Source organism: Lagopus muta, chromosome 4, assembly GCF_023343835.1.
Source record: "Lagopus muta isolate bLagMut1 chromosome 4, bLagMut1 primary, whole genome shotgun sequence".
NCBI lineage: Eukaryota > Metazoa > Chordata > Aves > Galliformes > Phasianidae > Lagopus > Lagopus muta.
The window spans coordinates 46,111,134-46,135,618 of record NC_064436.1 but is presented as its reverse complement, the minus strand read 5'-3'; the positions used below and the strand labels follow the sequence as shown (position 1 = coordinate 46,135,618).

The 24,485-nt window shown below is 40.9% G+C and overlaps 1 protein-coding gene across 2 annotated transcripts in view; it reads right to left on the bottom strand.

Annotated features, from left to right (window-relative positions):
- Positions 1-22,980, bottom strand: part of SCFD2 (sec1 family domain containing 2) — a 175,221-nt gene extending 152,241 nt beyond the window's left edge. For both annotated transcript variants that reach the window (XM_048941775.1, XM_048941776.1), the window contains exons 1-2: positions 22,225-22,980; positions 20,308-20,476 (exon numbers count right to left, since the gene is read on the bottom strand). In XM_048941775.1, the coding sequence (XP_048797732.1) occupies positions 20,308-20,476; positions 22,225-22,966 (911 nt within the window). In that variant the 5' untranslated portion in view covers positions 22,967-22,980. The remainder of the gene's footprint in view (positions 1-20,307; positions 20,477-22,224) is intronic.
- Between the last annotated feature and the right edge of the window lie 1,505 nt (positions 22,981-24,485).

Here is a 24,485-nt window from a genome sequence, read left to right as displayed (position 1 = left end):
CAACTTCAAATAATATCTCTCTCTTTCAGCCACCAACAGAAAAGGGTTACAAGAGGAGAGAGAAAAAACCAGACAACTAGAAGATGCAACTTTCCTACTTCTGGTATGCCAGTTTTCAAAGCCTAATCCCTGAACTTACTTGGTCTAGCCATTTACAGGTTGGCAATCAAATGCCTATTCCTGTATCTGTTAAGATAACTTTGATTTACTCTTTTGAACTAGTGCATGGGTAGTACTGTCACGGTTATTTGAAAGACATAATATCTGTTCTTGTATGCAAGCTTATTCTCAAAGCTACTCAGCTATTCATCTTGAACACATTTGGAGAGAGCAGAGGGATGCTAGTGACACTGGGATGTACTATCAGTAAGATGGAAGAAGTAGTCTGGAAATTGGTAAAACCAAGTACTGGTCAGTGGAGAACAAATTCTCACATAGAAGATGCAAATCTAAAAGCAAGGACAGAATATACAGTACACTTACAACCCTACGGTGCCCCACACACACCACAATTGTAAATTTGGCTGAAATGGTATTTTGCTTGCTTCACGCCACTTGTACAGAAAGATAAAGTACACTAGTACAGAAAGATCAATAAGTTAATAAAACATGGTCCTCACAGTCACTAAAGTAAGAGCAGGTCAAGAAGCATTAAGACCATAGGAGAAAATAGGCCCGCTAATTAACAGAGCATTCTACATTTACAGTTTTGTTTTCAGATCTACCACTAGGACAGTCAGTATTAATAAAATTCATTTGGTAACATTTCTTCAATCAGCATATATATTTAACCAAGTAAAAAGAAGTTAAACATTCTTGTCCAAACAAACGGGGTTATTTCTGCACCTGGAGACAGGATTTCAAAGAGCAACTTGCTGATGCAAGAGAATATGACAAAAAATAATATTGAGTGAGCTTCAAAAATTAACTAGTAAGCATTTCAGCATAGCAAAGTAGTTATGTTTTCGTTTTTATAGTTTAAAAAAAATAAAAATCAAGGATAATTGCAATAGTATCACCAAGGGACAGACTCTGTGGTTATCGTATCAGCAAAACTTTCATTCTATACCTACATAGCTTTACAACTCAGCTATCTTTGTGTATTTTCACACGAAGAAACAAGGAGGGAAAAGGTCAGTAAAGATTAAATTAGAGCTTCATTAATACCACAAAGCTGCCCAAAACCAAAATGCTGCTGAAAGAAGTAAGTGCTCTGCCAACATATCTCTTAAAATAACTCACATTAGATTTAAGGAGACATAATGCCCACACTCAGTGTGCAGTGCATCAACAGCCACCACCACAGTTGTGCAGAAGGCAAAGAGCAACCCAGCTGTTGGCAATATGTCCTTCAAATTCTGATAAAGTGAAGAATGAGAGTAATAAGACACAGTTTGGCCATGAGTCTGGAGCAAGGGACCATTCCTCAGAAGACACCATCTCTTCTCAATTCCTCTGCTGCTTCCAATAGCCATGCCAAGACCCCTCTGAACATGCTGCACATTCCTAAGTGTGCAAGGCAGCAGGACAGCACAAGGAGGCACAGCCGTGTCTCAGCTCAGTCATGCCCCGGGCCCCACTCACTGCTCCAGCCCCAAACAGTCCCTGTGCTGTGTGTAGGTGCCATGGGCTGTGGGTGCTGAGCTGACACAGGCATGTTAAGGGCAAGAAGGAGCTCTTCCTCTCTCTGTTTTGGAAAGGACCAACCAGATCTAATATAACTTACCTACAGTATTCCATATAGAAACAGCTGTAGGTATGTTCAGGACTCAAGTCCATAGCATTACTCCGTATTTATGCACACCCAGAGCACATACACTTGATTTTCTAAACAATACCTGTTCAGTGTAACATGCAGCAATGCCTTCTTTAAGAAAAACATAAAAAACACAAAATGTTTTTTTCCAGATCAAGGTAAATTATACATGCTGAGTTTGTCACACCAGAATGGATCAATACTTCATATTTCTAAGAGTATTCCTAGATGAAAAGTTGTTGAAGTTTCAAAATGGCTCTTAACATCAAATTGTAGTTCTGCTATTGAAGATTCATCTATTTTGCAAAACTGCTCAGAATCTCCAGACAGCTTAAACTTCAGCTATTTTCCAATGCACCAAAAAAATAAGAAAAAGGGAAAAGTAATGTAATCTTTGTATTGTGCTTGCAGAAAACTGCAGAAGGATCACTGGAAATTACCACCCTCACGACAAATGAGTAATTATATTGCTACATGGCAAAATGCAGGAAACTGCTTTTAAAGTCAAGCTCTTCAGAGCCATTCAGCTTAGAATATTATGCTCAAATCTTCCCTTAGTTTGTTAAAATACCTTCTGTACACTGATTTTTGTGCTTAGAACTTGAAAACGATACTAAGAAAATGTCTGCTGGCCAACATTTAAAAGCTTAAATGTGTACCTGAATAATTTAAAGATTATTTCCCAGTTTCACTTTGAGCCCGCAAACCACTTGGTGGGTGTAATCTGCTGTAGACTCAACTGTGGATGTGTACTTTGGCATCAACTCAAAACTAAGAAGTTATTGTTTGATTTATATGCCAAGAGCCTCTTAGATAAAGGGCTAATGGTAGGCTGATAACTTCAGCCTTTGCATGTGGTGTTTATACAGACCCTTCACTCCTTGCTCTCTTTTCTGCATATACTCAAGGAAGGCTGTGTCACATCAAGATTAAGTTAATTAGTTAACTTATATGAGCATAATTTGATTGATAAAACAATTGATTCGCTACAGGCCAGGAGAGTGCTGCACCAACTTTTCTGCCTCAACAATGAATAAGGTTTTATTTGAAATTAGCATTTTTTCTACATTGCAAACAGCAATTTTAAATCACACTACCAAAACAAACAACAACAACAGACAAGAGTCCATCAGGGAGGAACAGGAATAAAAGTAATAAGCCTTGGCTGACATATTTTAAAATAGAATCACACACGAAAAAATAACCATAAGTGCTTTAAGCCAACCATGTCTTCAGAATTATCTTACCAGAGCAGGTCATTTTGCTTAATCGAGGAGGTGACATAAGACTTTACAGAGGAAATCTTACCTAAACAGTTTTTATCTGTAGGTATAAAAATGAAGACTTGAGTAAATGAGCAAGCCCACCGAGCTCATTCCATCAGCATTTCCTTATACTTCTTTTCTAGCATTAGCATCCACGAGACAGACAACCAAGACCATCTGCATCAGCTCATTATTTGCTGACTGAACTGAGAGGAGCTATGCAGCATTTCAGTGTTGCCCAAAGCAAGCCAATGATTTGTTTGTCCAAACTAATTCTAGCCACAGATTTCAAATAATTAAAATCAAATCTCATATATACTCAGCAGGCAAAACTATGTTTTTGACTTTCATAATAAGATGAAAAAATTCTCTTTAGTACTTTTAAAAGACAGGATATCATGTATGTAATGATAGATTTTAATTTTCGTACTGCTAACTCTGTGCACCAGTATATTCCAATCTGTTGGAGACCTATCCAACAGAATCTATTTGGAGGCAATACCAATCACAAAAATTAGATCGAAACTATTATCTAAATTATATCACATACTGATTACATACAGTGGGAAGCAGCAAAGTAACAAACTAGAAGAGCTTCTTAAAGCAAGTCATTAGGAAGGTGCTAACAGGAAATGTTGAAAAAATATATTTTATGTATTAAAAATTGTGGCTTTAATTACATTTCTACTCATCGGACCTATGATTTTTTTTTAATTAAATGTCCCTACATTATTTATACTGTGCAAGAGAAATGCCATAGATTTCACTTGCAGGAATAACTAAGAGTCGGGATAAACCGACTTGCTGTTTGATCAGGCAATCACAGACAATGTCAGAGAACTCATGCAGATTTTAGCACTTCTTTCAGCTTTTCCTCAGTACTGCAGCTGTGGCAAAGAGAATGAGGAACGACCTCCATGTCTAAATATAAATATTTAGGATGTGAAGGGAATAACTGATACAGGTTTAAAACTAACAAGCAAATGAACAAAAAACACAAGAAGGGGAGGGAGAGAATAGATTAGTCATTACCGCTGGTCATCATGAGAGCATGACACCGATTCATCTTACAGTGAAGCTTATGAAGTAAGCTACAGATGTAGAAGCAAAAGTTTTGTTTTTGTGTTGTTTTTTTCTTTAAAAAATAAAAAATAAAAATCACAAGCTTGTTTGAGACAAGCAAGGATTGTGAAAGAATCATCCCAAAACAGCTTTTAAAACAACACTGTAATTTAAGTTGCAAAACCGCTATGTTTCCTGTAAGCCATTGTGTTCCAATAAAACCTTGACAACGACACCCCAAGCCAGAGAGAAATATGCTCTCTCTTATCAGCAGAGCATGGGAGAAATTAAAAAACAAACAATTCAGAAGGTTCTTAGAAACCAATCCCAAACTGCCCCAGAAGCTGCTCTCTTTACCTAGAGCTTTTTGTAAGGCTGAATTCCTTCCCTCCTCACTTCTTAGATCACAGACACTAAATCAGACTCTTAAAATTTGACATGTTTTGGTCCCACAGGTGAGTTGTATTACAATAAAATTTGAGAATTAATTATTTAAAATGTTGGCAAGGATTCAGTTCACATTGGGAATTGCTTAAAAAGGGGGGGAAATAATCCTCTCAAAGTGAACGGCAATGCAGTACTCTGTGTTTTGCCTTTTTAAAGGAAAAAAGCAGGGGGAACAGAGACAGAAGCCTAAGGTTGCTGGCTCATTCACATACCTACTTTACAGATGGATATACTTACAAAATAGAATATACACAAGTCTGACAGCTGTGGTCAACCACTATCTGAAGCAAGTTCAGAACGTGCCAAACCCAGCAATGAAGACAGTGTCCTAAGTTTTATCAAACATTTCCTCAACCCGAGCATCACGTAAACTTGTAGGGACAAACATCTTAACCACAGTCCTGTTTCGTGTTGATCTCAATACACACAGAAGAAGGTTTTCTGCTTCAGAAAGCCAGAGTCCAACATACTTGAGCAGCCATGACACAGAAGAGGTTTAATTGCAAATAACCACGTACATGAGACAGTGCAGCTGCCCATGGAATTATGATACAAAGAAGTAAAGCAATGCTGCTCTTTGCCTCTTCCAATATCAAAGAGTAGCAGTATAAATCATAACAGATTCTTGAAAAATTTCCTAGAAAACATTTACAACTCCATTTTGCAATAGGATTTACTGTATGTATTTGAACTGATATAGTTGCATTCAATAAACTTTTAGACAGATGGCATTTCTACAATGCTTCACCTAATCAGAGACAGACAATACAGCACTTTCCTGTGTTAAAAATAAAATGACAGAATCCAGCAAGTAGTTTGGGAAGCTATGGGTTCTCATTACCTTGTGTTCTGTTTATTTTAGCTATTCTCAAGATCATTAATATCCACTTGAACCTGTACACTTCAAGGTCAACCAAAGGTGAAACATAAGGAAGCAATATAATACAAAACATTCAATTGGACTATACCCTGTGAAACAATAAGGTTGTTACCTTAAGCTACACTTTCTTTTCTTTTTTCTTAGCTCCATGTAACTACTGAGCCAGAATTCTTAATTAAAAAATCCTTAAATGAATTTAAATGGATTTTTTTTAAAAAGAGGATTTACAGAATGGGCAATAATTCACTGTATAGAGTAATTTTAGAATTTACTAACTTTCTATAAAATGCTATATATAATCAACAAAGTAAGTAGAAAAAACTAGTCAGTCCAATATTCTGTAGGTGGAATAAAAATATACCCCAAAATTCTAATATTGTGTAAATATTCTGCTGCAAGCAACATAAACCTAGTCACATAAACTTAACCCACAGCAGTAATGCGTTATACACATTAACTTACAACAAGGAGAAATGAGAGCAAAGGAAAGCCTTATAAATACAACAGGTCTAAGGATGATGAGGGGTCTGCTTGCGGACCAAGCATCATGCAATAACTCTGCAACTCCTGGAATAATTTACTTCTCAAATGGTAATCCTTCTACATTATCAAAGCTACAAAAGCAAACCAGTTCTATAAGTGACATCAAGGAAAAAAAGTCCCCTATGTATACTGTGCCATTCAAGTGCCATACATCAAAATATGCATAATAAGCTCAGCAAACAGAGAGGCTGATATAGGGAGATGTTACTTATGTACAGACCTTTCTTACCTTCTTCAAACCACATTTTGAAATTGAGAACTGATGCGTAATTCCATAGTACTCTGTTGTCTGCATGTTACAGAATTAAGAGAAGCCTGAACTGAGTTAAGCCCTGTGTTGACTAGAACAACAAAGCTTCCTTTCTCTTTGGCAGTCTTTTATTTAAATGTAACACTGTACTGTACACGTACTAGGAGCCATGCAATCAGACTTAGCTCTTAGCTTTGCTGTTTCAGATGGTTGCTGATACTGCTACAAGAACATTTCTTCCTCAGCTCTTAAATGTTTTCTGGGATAGAGTTCCTCCAAACAAGTAAAGCTGCTCCTGCTGAGCTACTGGAAGAAGGAGCAGCACTGATATGAAATGGCTGGAACAAAACCAGCCCCTCCTAAATCCATTTTGGAAGTCAGCTGTATTCACACCCTACCAAATTGACTGCTAATGATGCCTTGCACAAGGCTGGCTGTTTAACACCAGAATGTAACCACTGTGCAAACTGTAGCACGTCACTGCTGAAAGAAACTACGCTGAAGCAGGTTCCTAGGAAAAAAAGGCAGGGCCAGGAAGGCAAGGGGTAAGCCCACACAGCTTTGCTGCTGCTAACCAGGCTGAAGCATGAGACAGAGAGAAGAATCAGCTGCATGAGCAGTCCTGAAGTTGAAATTGTACGTAGCTATTGCACCAATGAGAAACAGAACACCATCTTTGCCTGAAGTCGTGTTATGACAGTTATTTATCTGTTTCAAGAACATTTGAAGTCACTAATTTTGCATGATTATTATCTTGAAACTAAATGCTTCAGATTTACTTAAACCATGAATTTAAATGGATGTTTTTCAAAACTCAGATTATCTCAAGAACTGTATTGAAAGTCAGGTGTACTGATAAAGCAGTAAAAAGTATTTTTCTTATCTACTCCAAGTGTACTTACCAAACATTAGGTTTGATCATTTTAACTCTTCCTGCTGCTGCTCTAAGCAAAGGAAGCTGGCAGATTTACTCAACATGCATGATGCTTCTCCAGACAGTAGGACTGGTTTTGACAGAGGCTGACTGATGTTTAGGCCTTACTAATCCTAGCAGTATTAAATTCCACTAAGCTCCATCTTGTGCACAGACATGATTTTGAACATGCTCTGTGCAAAGACGAAAGCATATTAACTATCAACTAAGCAAAGAGTCCTAGCTCTAAGATGTGGTCAGTACAGTTCAAAACACTTTAACTCTATCCTTCCTCTAACCCCAGCTGTTCTCTGTTTTAATTGTGTTATTTAGCAACACAAAACACACACTTATCATTTTAATGCATTAACCAGCCAGTAGATTTCTCTTCCTTCCACAGCAGCTTCTGACCAGCCACTTCTATAGAAGGGTGGTAATGACAGAACATAAAGCACTTGGTCATCATAAAGCTTTCCTTTCAAACAGTAGTCCTAGAAGACCTCTTAAGCAATTAGTGGGGAACTGAGTGGATAGCTGTGCATTCCACTTGGATTTACAAAACAAGGCTTCAGCTCCAGAGAGTTGGCAGTATTCTCATCTCTTGCCAAGTATTCTGGACTAAGCTCCTCTGCTTTGATTCATCATGGGAGTAGGTCTGGGGATGATCCTTCCTTTCTCTTCCCCACTCAGTGACATATGCTTTGGAAGGCTTTGAAGATTTCTCAAAGAACCTCATGCAGAAGGGTAAGCTGGAATGACTGCGATAGTTGGTGATACCATCATTAAGAAATAGGTTATTCTGCCTGTCCACCATCACTCACGAGCAGAAGCAGCACCTGATCTTTAGACCCCAGAGCAACAGTTACAGACAGGCTGATTGAAACAAACAAGCACACCAGAGCAACAGGAGCAGTGCCCAACACAAAGCAACTAAACATTAAGATGAAAGCTGAGGCCTGTTTGCTTCCCTCAAGATAAAAAGAATTATCACTGACAGATGTTGAAAAGTGAAATTCTTTCTGTTGGAAGGGGAATTGCTTATTGGATCTAACTAACTCTGTTTTCCAGTTAGTCAGATAGAACACTTCGCAAGGTAAATCGAAGCTAGAGTTGCTCTAATGTATTTAGACCGAGAAGGAAGGAAACTGCCATTTCATGCAACGTGTTCAGAAACAGCCAAAGAATCAGTCACAGATGCTGAAGAAGACAGAGAGGATTGTGGTAGCACCTTACTGAGCCTTGAAATTTAAGCCATGAAGCTACCAAAGCAAAGCAGCGAGAACTGGCTTCCAGTCTCGCCATGCAGAACCACGGGCAGCAGACCTTCTGCAGTGAAGAAAGAGGTACCAGGGTGTGACTGCTCATCTGCTGCAGCAACAGGGAAGCCTGGAGTGGCCAGTGAAAGAACAAAATCTACAGAAAAAGTGACAGGAACTAAAGGAATCATATAGTGATTTTTAAAGGCCAATAGCAAAAGACAAAATAGTGTCACCACTGTCTACCTGGAGTGAAAATAAACCTAAGGAATCTTAAGGGGGAATAATTTGCTAGCTAATGAAGAATGGTTGTGAGGACACCACCACAACATCACCATTGGAGACAGTATAAGACAAAATAAGTTGGACACTGAAAGGCTTCCCAAATACATTTTAGTCCTCTTGGTCACTGTAATAAAGCAGACTTTAGTCATTCCAGTATCACTCCAAAATTCATTCTTTTTCCTCTAACTTGCTCGCCAGTCACTGCAGGGGTGAAGGAAAAAACGCGCAGGCAATTTCTTAAAACTTCCTAATGTTCATAACCATCCTGTCCTGTCTGAGCTTCAGCTGGCTGCCTTTTATTCCAGAGAACTGGTTCTGTGAAATGTTTCATTCCTACAAGCTGCAGGACAGCTTATGCAGAATGCCAAACTAGGTTAGTGCATGAATCAAGTTAATTGAAAGCTTCTGAGAGGGATTTTGTAGAATACAAGGTATTTCAAAACTCTTGCCAAGCAACTCTTTAAAATGTGTATATTAAAGAGTTACTTGTCATGGATTTTAATTTAGTTTTTGGACAAAGCAAATGAATTATGCTAAAAATAAAGTCTGATCCTTACAACATATGTTTTACTTGGGAATAGTACATGTAACATAATAGGTTACTTTAGAGCATTCTGTTCCATGTTTTAAAGCTATTGCATAAGGTTATTTTAATAAAAATGATTCCAATGAAAGAACAGTTAGTAACGAGGTGCTGACAATTGAATCTACATCCAGGGATTGCATGAGAGTGCCAAGCCTACTTTTACAGATGCACTGGTTAGGTATTCAATACATGTCCTCGAGGCATGTAAAGCCAATACATTTTGGGTCACTTTTTGCAGCAGAGATGGATGATACAAGTGAAAACGCTTACCAAGAACATATATGAAGTGTGTTTTTCTTATTAGGGAAATGTAAGAAAATAAACCCAGATACCATGGAATGCTAGGAATTCCCTCTCCTTGATGTTGCTAATTTACAAGGCCACTTTTTGGTAGTCTCCTTTGACCTCCCTCCCTCCTTTGTTGGCCTAAAGCACATTTACACAAGCAATTTTTGAATAGGAATTCACTCGGCTGCGAGCTTCAACACCATTTTGAAGGCTCAGTGTATAGGAATATGTCTTCATCAGAGAAGACAATCCTTTCTGAAATGACTTGGTTACCACATAAACAATTTACTGTGAAATCACATGACAGAGTTGTTAAAACATTCAAAAATATGCTCTGTATGAGTTGAGAACAAGTATTCAAGCAGAGACTTTGAGATTCAAAATCAATAGTAAAAAAATAACCTGAAACAGACATTAAATGTTAAATATGTGGTGTTTGAACATGCAGCATCTGATTCTCTGCTAACTATGTTGGTGAAGCAAATTTAAATCAGCTGAGAGCCTGGTCCTCCATGCCTTCCTTACCCCCCTCTTTCTTAGAAGTAGCATATTTGTCATAGTTTCAATGAAAACCTATGGCCTAGCTTCTTCAGATCTCATGCAAACCTAATATGGACAATTCTAGTTCTCAAAAACGAAACTGACAGCTATTCAGAAAGAATAAAGCTCCGGACTTCGTCTTTCATTTTTATAACCATTTCCACACTCTGGCTGATCTGTCACAGAGAACGAGATAAGAACTTCTGTCTACATTGCACACGTCCACCCCATGCTCTGGATATCTTCTCACACCCCCTCCCTGACACACTTCTGCCTACCACAGAATGAATAAGGAGAGTAGAATTTTGACCTAATCCAAGATCTCTGGATTTTAAGTGTTTTTTGTAGACATTTATTATCCATGTGCATCCTCCTCCTAAAAAGGGCTTGTACAAGTATGTTGGGTGCTGACTAATTCCCCTCCTCCCCGTGTTGCCCACCTCAATCAAACCCAACCATATCATTCACTGTGTTTCCCAACCCGCGCAAAGAATGCTTGAAGCTGTGGCATACTGCCGTGTCATTAATAAAACCCTAAGCTTTTTCTGTCAGACTGTTTCCTTTTCCTAAGGGGTAACTGGAGCTCAAGCATCCACATAAAGCATACGTATCCAGCGTGTGTTCTGCGGCTGTTTCCAGTTACTGAAAATGGCTCAAAATTGATTTCTTTTTCTGGTTACTTACTTAAATAAGTATAGTCATGGAGAGATTTAGGTAAGATTGTAAAATTTTTGTCTCCCATAGTGAATGGAGGCCTTTCCTATTGAAGATCATTTTAGAAAATATACATTCACGGTCTGTGGAAATTAGATGGTGTTCCATTTAGCACGGTCCTCCAGAGTCTGCAAAAGCTCACTTCTGGGGCCTCTGTTAATCAGGGCATTAAAACTGGCTATGTTTGGTCAATTGTCACTATTGCTTTTGAAACTACGAGCAATTAAACTCACACCAAGTGCTACACTTTCACAAGATGCATAGAGAAAAGTGTGCACGTGATCCCCAGATTACGAATTGCAATCCAAAGATCTGAGATCAGTGGAAAACTAATCTACTCAAGCACTAGCATCTGAGACACCTGTGAAACAGCAAGTAGCTACAATGACTCCTTCTACTTCATAGTCACCAGAGTGACAAAATAGAAAACTACTAGTCAAAGATAGTGGTAAATCTTAAAAAATCCTCTCCTTTGCAATGAGGTGAGAAGGCAGCTTGTTTCCAGAAGTTAGAGGGAGAGCAACAATTTGGCAAGCAGAAAAAGTAATTTCCCAAAAAGACAATCTCATAGTTCTTCAGAGAGCACCTGGAAAACGTCACCCAAAATAATGATTTCTTTTTTTTTTCTTTTTTTTAAAGGTGGAATTAAGAGAGGTATCCATCAAAACGAATGCAAAGGATAAAGGCTGGCTGGAAAACTCAGACAGAAACTAATTTGACTGCATTACTGCTGTAAGTGCTACTTTGCATAAGTTCCTTTTAAAGTGCATGTACCTTTGGGGCAGAATGAACTCAGAGAAGAAACAAAGGAAGAGGAAAAGGGGTAAAGCGAATGAAGACAAAGAAATAAGCTAAAATGCTCTGCTAGAATCCAGGAACCGAGCAGGCTACAAATGTGAAGAATCTCAAATAACCGCACAATGCAACAGTACAGAAGACTGGATTTTTGAACCAATTATTAGGAAAAAAAGTCAACAGTTATGTAAGTATTTGTTTGTATAAAAACAAATAATTGCTTCTCTGTACTCAATTCTGTCTTCTTTTCAAAGTAAAATCACCTCCAAGCTCTGCCAAGTAAACAGTTCACTTCAAATGTATTTTAGCCTGCATAAGATTTGATTCCTGTTTCACGTTAAGTCTGGAATTCTGAAAGAATCTCAACTACACATTTAAAACTTGCAACCAAACCTGCTGCCAACAGAAAACACTGTTACCTGCCCCAGCATTGGGTCCCCATCATAATGAGCAGCTCTTACTTGTTCTTCTCATCAGTCTATTTTGTCACATTCTTCCCCTTTGTAAGATACAGCAAGTTTACCTTATAGTAAGACAATGATAAGCTAAAACACCCCTCTGGGTCACTCAGTTATCCTCTGTACTGGTGCTATGATTTGACCAGCAATTCCACAGAACACAAAAAGGTCAATGCGTATCACTGCACTTTGAAACCTCATTGTTGAGGTTATTTAAGAGGCAAAGGCAGGTGGCCAAGGGAAATGAGAGCTAGTCTTAGAAAAATCTCACAATGTCAGCCAAAGGAACAGTTGCCAGGAGGATCATACTATAAAACAAGAAAGATTGGAGCCCACTTTGGAGATTCATAAAGTCTACTTAAACAGACATGGTCTTTCTGCTGCTTTGAATTGTGAATACATCTGCAGGAAAATGCACTGCAGCCACACCAGGAGAAAAGCAGTCTGCAGACTTACGCAGAGGAACAAGAAACTAGCAAAACATATAAACAAAAGCCATCAATATTAAGGTAACAAGGAAGGGATGACAATTTTAAAAGCATTGTCACAGACTGCCCAAAAAGCACTACCTCTACACAAGAAAAATCCACTGCCTCTGTTCTGACTGCAAATACCAGCGGTTATTCTTCACCCCTTTATCCAGGGAGAGTTCTGTCCTCCTTTACATCTTGCAAGGTAACTGCACAACAGGGAGCAATGCTAATGAGGAAGGAGCAAGAAAATAGCCTAGTTCAGTGGCTGTACTCACAGAATTTCCTTACTGACATTATCTTGCTGGGCTACCCAGTTGAAGATATAAGTACTCAGAGACTTGTTGATACTTAGGCAACATATGACTAATTCAAATTTGTCATATTCTCCCATGGACAAAGGAAAAAAATCAAAGTTAGAACTTAATAACAATACTAAAATAAACAAGATTATATCGAGATAACTTACGGAGAATCCTTCTCCAGAAGAACTAAGAACATATCTTTGAAAAGTTAGGCACAAAATTATTTGTCATTTTCAAAGAGTGGATTGTACTATTACCCACATCACAAAACACTGATCACTGCCCTTTCTCTGAGTGTGGCTATGAGTGCTAGACAGCCCAGGGGAAAAACAAAAACAAGAAAAAAAAAAAACAGCAAAGCAAATTCTGGCTGAAAATTTACTAAGCCTGGATAGCTCAGACAAGCAACGAAGTTAAAGGTTCTTAGAGCAAATGGAATGAAATCTCGAGCAGCCCAGCTTGCCAGACACCCCTGGAACTCCTTTTTGTGGGCTCAGAGGCACAGCTAAGGAAGAACAGCCTAGCTAATGCTGAGACCTTGTCAGCCCAAATCATTCTTTATCTCAAGGCAAATAAGCTTCAAGCTTCCTCTTATCTAGAAGATAACTACTAAGGCTCCAGAGGCCTGTCATAGAAGGCAATTAAAATATGTGGCACCTATTAGGCAGTATCTTGCTTGGATCCAAAATATCCTCACATCATTCTTCCGCTATTTCAACCATCGAGCTACTGTAGCAACTGGGATTTTGCAGAATGGCAGTCCGGCCTTCAAGCGATGCTGCACGTTACACAGCACAGTCAGAAGAGAGATCTTGACCTCTTCCTAGAATTTTCCACACCCAGCATTTCCCCCTTATCCCTGCTTTTCTTTTTTTTTTTTTTCCCTTTTTTTTTTTTTCCATTTCAAGGAGGTCCTGTGTTGAAAGGATCTGGGCAAATATACACATTTATTGGAAGATATAATAAATCTTATCAGCCTGTTCATCTTATCCTGTGGTAACAGTCAATTATGTTCATTTGACTCAGACTGGTTTGAAACTGAGCAGAAAGCACCTCATGGAATGCTTGTCTTGACTGACAAAGCCCAGAAGCTGATGCAGCAGGGCTTTTATTCCCAGTGAGAAGATGCCTTGAGAAATTTCAAACAAAAAAGAAACTCTGAGTAGCCCTTGTTTCACACTGTGCTCTGAGCCTGTATGAATAAAGGAAAACATTAACAGGAAAGCTGGCAGTTCAGTAACACGGTCATGGGGTGGGTGCTATATATTTGGGGCATCTGCAATCCACCATTTAGAGAAGCAACTCAGCCGGATTACTGAAAAGGCAAGAGGTATAACCAGAAAAACTCTGTAAAGCCAGTTTTTCCTCCCTGGAAATGGGAGTCAGTGGTGCAGCAGGAGTTCCAGAAGCACACGGCTGGGCTGTAATTTCTCTTGTCCTATCCAAAAAGGAAAGTTTAAAAGTTTTTTATGCTCGAGGCAATTCTCTGCTTTTCATAACTCCTGCAGTCAAGACCTCCTTTTTTCCGTAACAGCTCTGCTCATCTTAGTCAGAAATAGATAGTAAAAGTCTGTACATGCATGGACTGCTGTGAGGTTTTTTGGTTGCCAGGTTTGGGGCTTTATTTGGTAAGCTGGATTCCAAATCAAATCCATCCACCAAAGCCAAGCACAGCTCCACATGAACAGGAGCAGAGGCGGGCAGCTTCCCAGAAGGGAGAAACAGCCAGCAGCAGAGAAGCAAAAAGCCCCTCTTAGAGCAGGATGGGGCAGCATCCCACACTGGCCCTATGGGCACTGCATCACAGAGCCCTGCAAGCCTGCCAGGCAGGGCAGGAGGCAGCTTGCCAGAACTCTGCCATCCACTGATGCACTGTTTTGGTTTATTCTTCCTCATCTGCAAGCTTCTTAATGAATGCAAAGAAATACTCACATCATCTGGATCTTCTTATTGTAGAGTTAACTCTGCCTCTTTAATGTTAACATTCCAGAAAGGAAAACTATTCTAATTTATGCCATAACCTCTAAGATCATTTGGGAATAACACAGTCCTAAATTATCTTATTATAAGCTTTTTAAAACTTCTGCATGCAAAACATTTTTTTTTTTTTTTTCAAATTAGAATCTGCAGCTGCCATGAAAGAAAGACTTCAACAAATAAAATTGAAAATACTACAAAGATCTAAGAACCATCTGTCCAAAAGCTTAGTATATAATTAATTCGGTGTTAAGAAAAACTGCAATGCTAGATGTCCTTTAGATGCTTGGCCGCAAGTAAAACCGACAAAAATAAGATAATAGAATCAATTATTATAAAAAAGAAAACAAACCCAATTTCCCTGCTTAAAAGGGGGCTATCACCTTTCCAGTTTTAATTTTTACTGTCCATTCCTGTACCAGCACAGATAATCTTTCATGTCAAATTCACATCATATATGATTATTCAACCAACACTGCACGTTTTACAAAGGACATCAGAACTGCTTTTCCACCTGCTCAGGGAAAAGGCAGCTCAGAACAGTCTCCTCTCCCCAGTACAACTACACTCTGCAAGAAAGAGTGGTACAGACAAAGAAAGGACAAATGGAAATCTGCTTTGCTCTATCAGGCACAAGAGTAAAGACAAAGCTAAAGAGAGGCTTTCTTCTCTGCTGGCACTGTAACAGCTCTAGTACTTCTAGTACCTCTAGTACTTGTCAAAGTACTGTTTGGTCCAAAACACCTCAGAATACCTCAAAACTGAGGAGGATCACAAGTATGCTTTTTCACCTTCCATTCATGGGTGACACTGAAGTTTTAACATGTTCTAATTTTTAACTAACTTCCTTCCCCACTCAGCACACCTTCACTTGCACCTCTCATTCCTAGAGAACGGTTTTGCATTGCTCTGTTTCAAACATTTGGCCGGCATACCAGTGTGTCCTGAATCACACACATCCACAAGGATCACTTCATTCTCAACATGTTATTTTTCCCCAGAGCAAACTCAGATGATTTAGTGGCTCCTATTGCTCTGTAGGATCCTGCTGCCTATGCACCTCAACTATACTGCCCACTGAATTGCTTCAGGTGCAGCAGCCCCAGTAGAAATGCATTATGCTACAGCCTTATATTATACAGAAAAATGCTTGCTTTAAGAGCCCAGTGGTTTTTTTGATATTGCATTACATGTGAATTTTAAATGGAAAAAAAAAAAAAGTATTTTTCTGAGATTTAATACCAGTGAATCCTGAGAAGATTACAAACTACAAAGAGTTGAGAAAAAGAAACAAAAGTAGAAAAACAAACAAGAAATCTCTACTTAGCAAGTCTTTGTAACGAGTATAATCACATTCAGCACTCAGTTTATTCAGCAGAATATGAGAGCACACAAAAAGTGTTCCTGGGTAAGAAAAGAGCCGATTAAAAAAGCAGCATGCATACTTATTCCTTCAACTGTGCACACATCAGTACCAAGCAGCTCCTCACTTCTTGTTCTCTCATGCCACAGACCTGTGGCCAGGACGCAGAAGTCTCAACCTTTGCTTGCTGCTTCAGGGAGCCACAGAGTCCCCTGTGGGACTCTGTCCCGCCTGGCTCCAGGCTTGCAAGATGTGAAGAAGGGCACCATGCAGGCTTCCACCACAGTGCAGTACTGACAGTACTAACTGACAGTAGGGTGCTTCCCCAGGGAAAAACATAAATCTTAAAAATGCAAGAAAGCTGGAATGAGGAACAAGTGTTAGAAAATGGCAACACATTGTGTAAACATGAAGAGTTTTACATGCATCCAAGCAGACAGTTCCTAGAAGCTGCTGCATATATGCTAAAGTTGTTGGGGAAAAGAAAAAAAATCCTCCAAACCCACTATGGGTTCTCAAAATACAAAGACCAACAAACAAGCTGCTCTCTCTCTCTCTCTCCCTCTGTTTCTCTTTTGTTTTTTAAAGCTACCTCTACTGTTAAAATTTCACTGCCATTCCCACTTCCAATGCACATCATATGATTGAAAGGACAGGGCAGCTACCACTTTTTAATCAGAACCCAACAGTTCTGATCCAGATTGAGTGCCTTTAGCCTATAAATTGTTCAATTCTTTATATACCTACATCTGCATATAGAAATATAATATGTATGTATCAGAATAAAATGTATTTTGAGAATTCCCAAACTGTGTAACTTCCAGTGGACTTTTACAACGGAGCTGCAATGTATCAGCAATTACAGTAATGCAAACAATTACTCCACAAGACTTTTGAGGTTACTAATAAAATTAAGAAATCTAGAATGGGTCTTTAAAACAAGAAAAAAAAATATTCCCTTCCTCACAAAGAGGATACCTCCAAAGTACAGAAACTTCAGCACTATAAGGAATTTACATTTTCATCTAAATCTTTAAAGCCCATTATTTCGTCAGATTTGAGAAAAGAATCCTTTCACCCCACCAGCCATAAATTATTCATTAATTCTGTTTGTAACTTTGTAACTGAGCCCAGATGTTTCTGCTGGAGCAGCATTCCAATAGGAAAAGTTAAATATAGAAAGCTGTGGGGAGGGAGCAGACCACTCTCTCCCTACCACAACATGCACAAATATTAACTTGAAAGAAAATAACGAAAACATTTGAAAAATATTCCTGAATATGTAAGTCTGTGAAACGCCACAACATGAAGCCAGTCTGATCACAACATCTCATGTGAAAGGGCCTGGGTGCAGCTTACATTGTCTCTTTTCTAGGAAAGGTGCCCTCACTTCCACTCACCAGAATAAACAGAAAATTTACAACCAGAGCAGTATTCCTTGCCATGTGCCATCTACAGACATAAATCAAGACTTAAGTTCTCAATTACAAGAAGCACTTCCCAACCTGCTACCAGCGGCAATAATCACATTGATGAAGAACTGGGAACATCCTATGGAATTTCTTATAGAACTGACAGAGGAACTTACTGGTGGAAGTTTTCAGCCTCACACTCCAGTAGAACTTTATCAGTTTAACACTAGCAAAGATGATTAATTTAAAATCCATCAGTAGAGCACAGCCTTGTTAAACAAAATGGAAGGTACATCCTTCAGCCATTCATTTAGACACTGTTTCTAGTACTCTTTAGCAATTAACTTAAACTGACTTGGAAATGCCTGTTTTGAATTGGAAACTACCCCTAATCACCAAATTGTTTGAAAGTCTGAAAGATAGCATTGAAGAGCACAGAGCCACATTCTGTTTTGGAGACTACTTTGAGGAATTCAACACCTCAGTTACAAACAATAATCACAGTAGAGATTTTGAGAGATCATCTACTCCTTTTTACTCTGTTCCAAGGAAATAAAAATGCAATTTGAATCCCTACTTGTCTGGCCTGCTCTTAAATGCTTTCACTGTAAGAGATTGGGTATGACTGTACAGAGAATGATACCGTTACAGACGAGTGTAGCAATGACACTACTGCCTTGGTACCAGCTACCAGTTGGTGCCATTCAACTTTGCTTCACTTGCAGAGTAGCAGCTGAGTGACTTGTATGCAAATTCTGCCCTGCATCTAGGGTAGATTTTGCAAAATAAGTTTAACTGTTAACAGAGGCATCATCTGCCAGCCTGCAAATAGGCAAATAAATCTCAGCAAGCAGACTACTAGATAACTTAGAACACAATAAAAATCTGCAGACTGATCCAACAACTTGACTGAAGACATAACTTCAGCAGAAGGCATTTTAGCACTAGCTGAATGTAGATAAAGTTAAAAATAATGGAGTGATAGCACAGGTCAACAACCCTAAGGCAATAAATATCTGGTTTGTTTTTTTTTTTTTCCCCACTCATTGTTATTGCCAGAAATCATCTTTATTTCTGGTAGCTAATCAAAGTTAGTACAAATAACAGCTATCGCAGCACGTCTGCTATGGACAATGACCTCTTTATTTTGCTGTGTAGACAGACCTTAAGGACATCTCACTTCTACTCCAGAGATCAGCTGGAAAGCAGCCAATGAAAAGAAAACCAGAACAAATTTTATTGAAATTAATCACCCCAGCAGAAACTTACAACCAAATCCACCTCTATGAAGAAACGATTCCTCTCCACCTCCTGAGGAAAGACAGTTAAGCAAGTGAAACTTACAAACTGGACCCAGTTACAATGTGTGTGGGAGACAGAAGGCGACAAAAGATCCAGAGGCCATTAGAAAATAAATACTAAATGTCAGAAAGTGGAAAGTCTTCTCCAAAATGTTTTAGAGGCCAGGAGAGGAGGGGATACAGCACAGCTGTGAAGAATGAGAAGGAAACAAAGTAGAAGAAATTAAACTACATTTTGATTGTCCATTTTGGAGAAAAAAACCACTGTTCTACTGTAAGGTGGGAACAGTATAGCAAGACAGCTTTTAATCTCCTTTGCACTGTATGAATTTTAAGAGCACTGCAGAGCAATATATTTCTTGTTCAATGAAACCAACACCTGCTGTATTTTCTGGTTTACGCATAGTAACAGAAGCTGCAAGAAAGTTTCAATTTGGACAAATAAAGTTAGAAAGTGAAACATCATACCCAGTGTACTTTACAAACAAAGTCTCAGCTGCAAATGATATAAAGTCTAGTTGTTCAAAACTACTTCTTCTAGGTTGCCCTTGTTTAAGCAGAGAACCCTTATGAAACTGTCTGTATACCTCAATTTGTTTTTAATTTCCTTTTTCCACAGGTACTGTGTTTGAAAATGGGAATAAAACCTTAACCTAAAAGATACTCTAACAAGAGTTCAGCAGGCAGCTTGCATACATATAATTATACAAATAATTTGTATATAAAGATGCTTATGGGAGAAGTCAGCCACACTTAGACCTATGCATTTATATGTCCTGTTACTTAACAGAAAAATGAAAGTCACAGGGAAGAATTTCTAGTTTAATCTACTATAGTAATCATAGCAATTTAAACAACCAAAGTCTAAAAATGTCCAGAGAATCTCACATGTTCAAGAGTCTTATCTTGCCTACTGTATAATCAATGGATATTAAGATGTTATAATCACAAAAGAACAAGAGAGTTAGGCAAAGTAGACTAATATAATAAGGAGAATAAATGGAAGGCTTACCCGTATGCTAGGCTCAACTACAGAAAACACCAGAAAAAGAGATCTCCAAACAAGATCCTTCCCCACTGGTAGCCAGCTCTTAAATAGGTCTAGGAGGGGTGGATTCTGGCTCCACCCTTCCGGCAGCACAGGTGAATTGCCTTCACCTGTGCTCCTCTGGTTGACTCACGGCTCACCTCAGGTGATCAATCAGAGGTTCAGGCCGTGACTCAGCAGTTCCCATAACACCCACTCTCAATGCACACATCGAAACAGGTAATATTCCTGCAGAATTAGGACCAGACAGGTTTCTGCTATAAAGTTGAGGTTATTTGTTGTTGCTGTTGTTTTTTAAACAAATGAAAGACTTGTTCCATTTTCTTTCCGTAAAAAATAACAAACATACTCAACATCTTAAAACAAAAGAAAGAAAGAAAAGAAAATGTTTACTTTGGTTGTGCTAAGCAGCCAGGTGCTATAATACTGCAAGCTTCATCTGCAGTCTGCAGTGCAGTAAGTTCCACCATATTAACCATCACATCTGTCCTGTGGCCAGGAAGCTTGGGAAGCGTAGAAAGTATCTTCTCTGCAAGATTGTCACCATGATGACCAACTGCTCCTGTGAGGAAAAAAAAACAAACAAAACTGTCAGGTACGCAACTAGAAACAAACAAAAAACCCCCAAAACAACAATACAAGGAAAAGAGAGCAAAATAATAACCACATGTTTTGGGGAGAAGGACACTGCTTTGCATAATAAAGTTTTTAAATAAGATTTGCAAAGATTATCGAAATAGCAAGGAATTTTTTAAAAAGCATTTAAATACACAGGTATACATACAAACTATGCTTTTCTGCCCTAACTAAAATGACTGTGTCTAAAAGGGCTGTGTGCAACCATATACTATACATATACTATACAACCATATACTATACAAAGCTATCCAGACAGGCTGACATAATATTAAAACAGTTATTGACAACATGGTCCTCTCTCATATATGGAGTGAAGGCAGCACAGGTAAAGCCAATATAAAGCAATTAAAACAGACCAAGTTACATAGTGTAAAATGCAAATCTGATGTGTTACATGCTCTCAGTTCCAGTTGTCACCTTTTCTTCAATTCTCCTGAATAAACATTCTTCCTCCTGTTCGCCAATTCTAAACTCTTGCCATAACATAATGCACACTACAGATTAAGAGGTTGGAGAAGGGAATCGGGAACTTCACTGCCTTTAAGTCAGGAGCAAGTGCAATAACTTGTACTCTGGAAGTTTAGCTAGCTATGGCCCACCTACTTCCATTGGGCTGGACATCAGTGTTGAGGGCAGTACTTTTCTTCTGGCTTTACCAAAGAGAAGTAGGAAGAAGGACTTCCAAACACACCCTTGAGAGGCAGTAAAAAGGTCATTTAGGCAGTATCCCCTGTCCATAAGTCTGCCAATGAGGCAGCCTATCCATTCTCTCACTGACATTTCTGTCATGACAGAGTACATCTATTTCAACAGGTCAACATAGCTTCACGTGCTCTGTAAACCCAAATGAGGCAATTGCATGCAGGAGATTGCTGAGATCAGACTGCTACCTGCCCTGAACAAGCAGAAGTTTGTCTTCAGCAAGCCCAAAGGAGCCAGGTATCCATGCTGTAAAACATGTTCATGGCAGCTGGCAGTTTGAACATCATGAGCCTGCACATGGAGAGGGTATTGGAGTGGCACTGACCTTGTTGGAAACTCATGCTTCCCTCTTCTGCCTTTCTGATATCACATCTCACCAGTGTGAAGGACTAATTCACTCACCAGATTTAGTCTGGTTTCAGGACTAGGCAGACATTCTCCTGCCAGCAGTTCCTCAGCAGCTTTTTATATCACTCTACACTTCTGAACATTTGCATTAGTTCTGCATTGTGTGGAATTATTAAATTTGCTGTATGTTTCATCCCTATGCTCATTTGCTCCTCAGAAAGTATTGTATAAACAGTTCTATATTAACTGAAATATTTTTCAACTCAAAGATGCCAGCCACGTGCCATTACATTATACTTCCTCATTGAGTGATGTAAAGCACTTTTGCATCATTGCATCACTGACTGATGCAAAGCACTTTGTTTATATATCTAAAAACTTTGAGGCATATGAGGTATAGTTAAGTGTTATGTACATGTGTACACTAATTGTGTGAGGCAGAGGGGAAGGGCCAGAAATAAAGCCATGTGTACGCCAGCAGGACTTTCTGCTTCACTCTCGTTTTGCACACCCTGCTCTATAGCAGTCAAGGCCGTGCTGCCACAGGTACCATGAGGCCTGCTGAACTCCTTAACGCCTTTCCACGGGGTGAGCCGTGAGACGGCAGCGCTGCCTTCTTACCGGCGAGGTCCAGCGTCCTGTCCACGAAGACGACGGAGGCTCTGTTGGCGGCCGCCCTCCTCCTGTTCCTGGCAGGTGCGAAGCCGGCCAGCTCGGCGGCCAACACCCTGCTGAGGGCCCCCACCGCGAAGCACTCCTCGCGCAGGCCCATGGCGCCGAACAGGGCGTCGAGCTCGACCACCAGGCCCCGCACGGCGTCTCGCAGCGCGGCGGGCAGCGCGCCCAGCCCCGGCTCCGCGGGGCCGCCGAACCGAGGGCGGGCGGGAGGCGGGACGAGGCCGGCCAGGGCGGGCAGAAGGCCGAGCTCGGCCGAGAGGGGGGCGAGAAGCGGCGGCCCCCGCGGCAGCACCTCGGCGCAGCCGCCCTCGCCCATCCAGCGCCGCAGCGTTTCCTCCAGCTCGCCGGGCCCGCCGCCTTCCGCCTCGCCGCACAGCAGCGCGCAGCGCCGCACTCCGCCCGCTCCCAGCACGGCGCGCACGGCAGCGGCCGCTCCGCCCCGCAGCGGCCCGCTCAGCACGAACACGGCGCGCTCGGCCCCCGCCGGCCCCTCCTCAGCGGCCAGCGGCCTGACGGCAAGCGCCCCCGCCGCCAGCAGTACGCCTGCGCCGCCGCCGGCCCAGTGCAGCGCCTCGGCGGCCGCCGCGTCCAAGAAGACGACGGCGAGGCGCGCCCGGGCGAGCACGGGCTCCCAGGCCTGGCGGCACAGCCGCGGCAACGCCGGTACCGCACCGGCAGCCGCCATGACGGCGGCGGCGCTGACAGCCACAACACCGCCACGTGCCCCGCGCGCCGCCGGCGCCGTGAGGTGACGTGTAGGACGGCCACGGGCTGCCCGCCGCGGGGCGGGGCTGCCGCCGCTGGGACGGAACCGGGGCCGGGCCTGAGACTGAGAAGGGAGAAGGCGGGCCGGTTACATCTCTTGGAGCTTTCCTAAAGTTTTACCGTGCGCGGGTGCTCCGCTGGGACTCGCTTCTAGGCTTTTCCAGCGGCACGGTGAGGCTCTGGTGGGTGACTGGGTGGGGGTTTGTTTGTATTCTCACAGCACAAGATGTGGTATGACTGCTTTCTGGCGTCTGCAGTTTGTTGTGAACTACGCTGCAGCCAGAACCGCCAGACACCCCACGTTTTGCCTGACACCCTTCACTGCCAAGGCCGGGAGCTGCCTCAGTCTTGATGCTGGTAAATATTAAAGCAATTCAGTGCGCTGTGCAAACATACGGTGTTAGGAGTGTGAAACTTCCATCACCCTTCCTTTCCCTCCATTGCTGCATTTCTTATGTTAACATGAACACACCCAGCATTTCGTGAGCAAGCAACAAGAAATACTCCTTTATTGTGTCCAACTTTTATTACATACAATTGGGAAAAATTGACAGATTTTATTTTTCCTCGAAAAAGCACTTATTCTCAATTACAAAGGTAACAAGAAAAAAATGCAAAAGTATGCATTTGGATACGCATATGTAACTGAAGTCTACGCTTCAGTTCTTTCTCCCCAGAGAATCCCTCAAAAATCTGCATTCCACATAGTATTTCACCTAGGCACCCTCCTTTAGTACAGAATTGGGATACTTTCTCTGACATCATGGGATTATCAGCAACTACAAAAAGATGATATATCATAGAATCATAGAATGGCCTGGGTTGAAAAGGACCACAGTGATCATCGAGTTTCAACCCCCCTGCTCTATGCAGGGTCGCCAACCACCAGACCAGGCTGCCCAAAGCCACATCCAGCCTGGCCTTGAATGCCTCCAGGAATGGAGCATCCACAACCTCCTTGGGCAACCTGTTCCACTGTGTCATCACCCTCTGGGTGGAAGAACTTCCTCCTAATATCTAACCTAAACCTCCCCTGTCTCAGTTTAAAACCATTCCCCCTTGTTTTATCACTATCCACCCTCATAAACAGCCATTCTCCCTCCTGTTTACATGCTTCCTTCAAGTACTCCAGTACTTCCAAGGAACAATGATGTCTCCCCAAAGCCTTCTTTTCTCCAAGCTAAGAAGGTTCCCTCAACCTTTCTTCACAGGAGGGTGCTCCAGCCCTCTGATCATCTTAGTGTCCCTCCTCTGGACCTGCTCCAAGGGCTCCATCTCCTTCCTGGGTGCCTCAGGCCTGTACGCAGTAATCCAGATGGGGCCTCAGAAGAGCCGAATAGAGGGGGGACAGTCACCTCCCTCTCTCTGCAGTTAGTTCATTCACGGTCTTAACTGGTCTTCCTAGGTTTCTAGCTGGATCAGCTGATTCCATAACACTG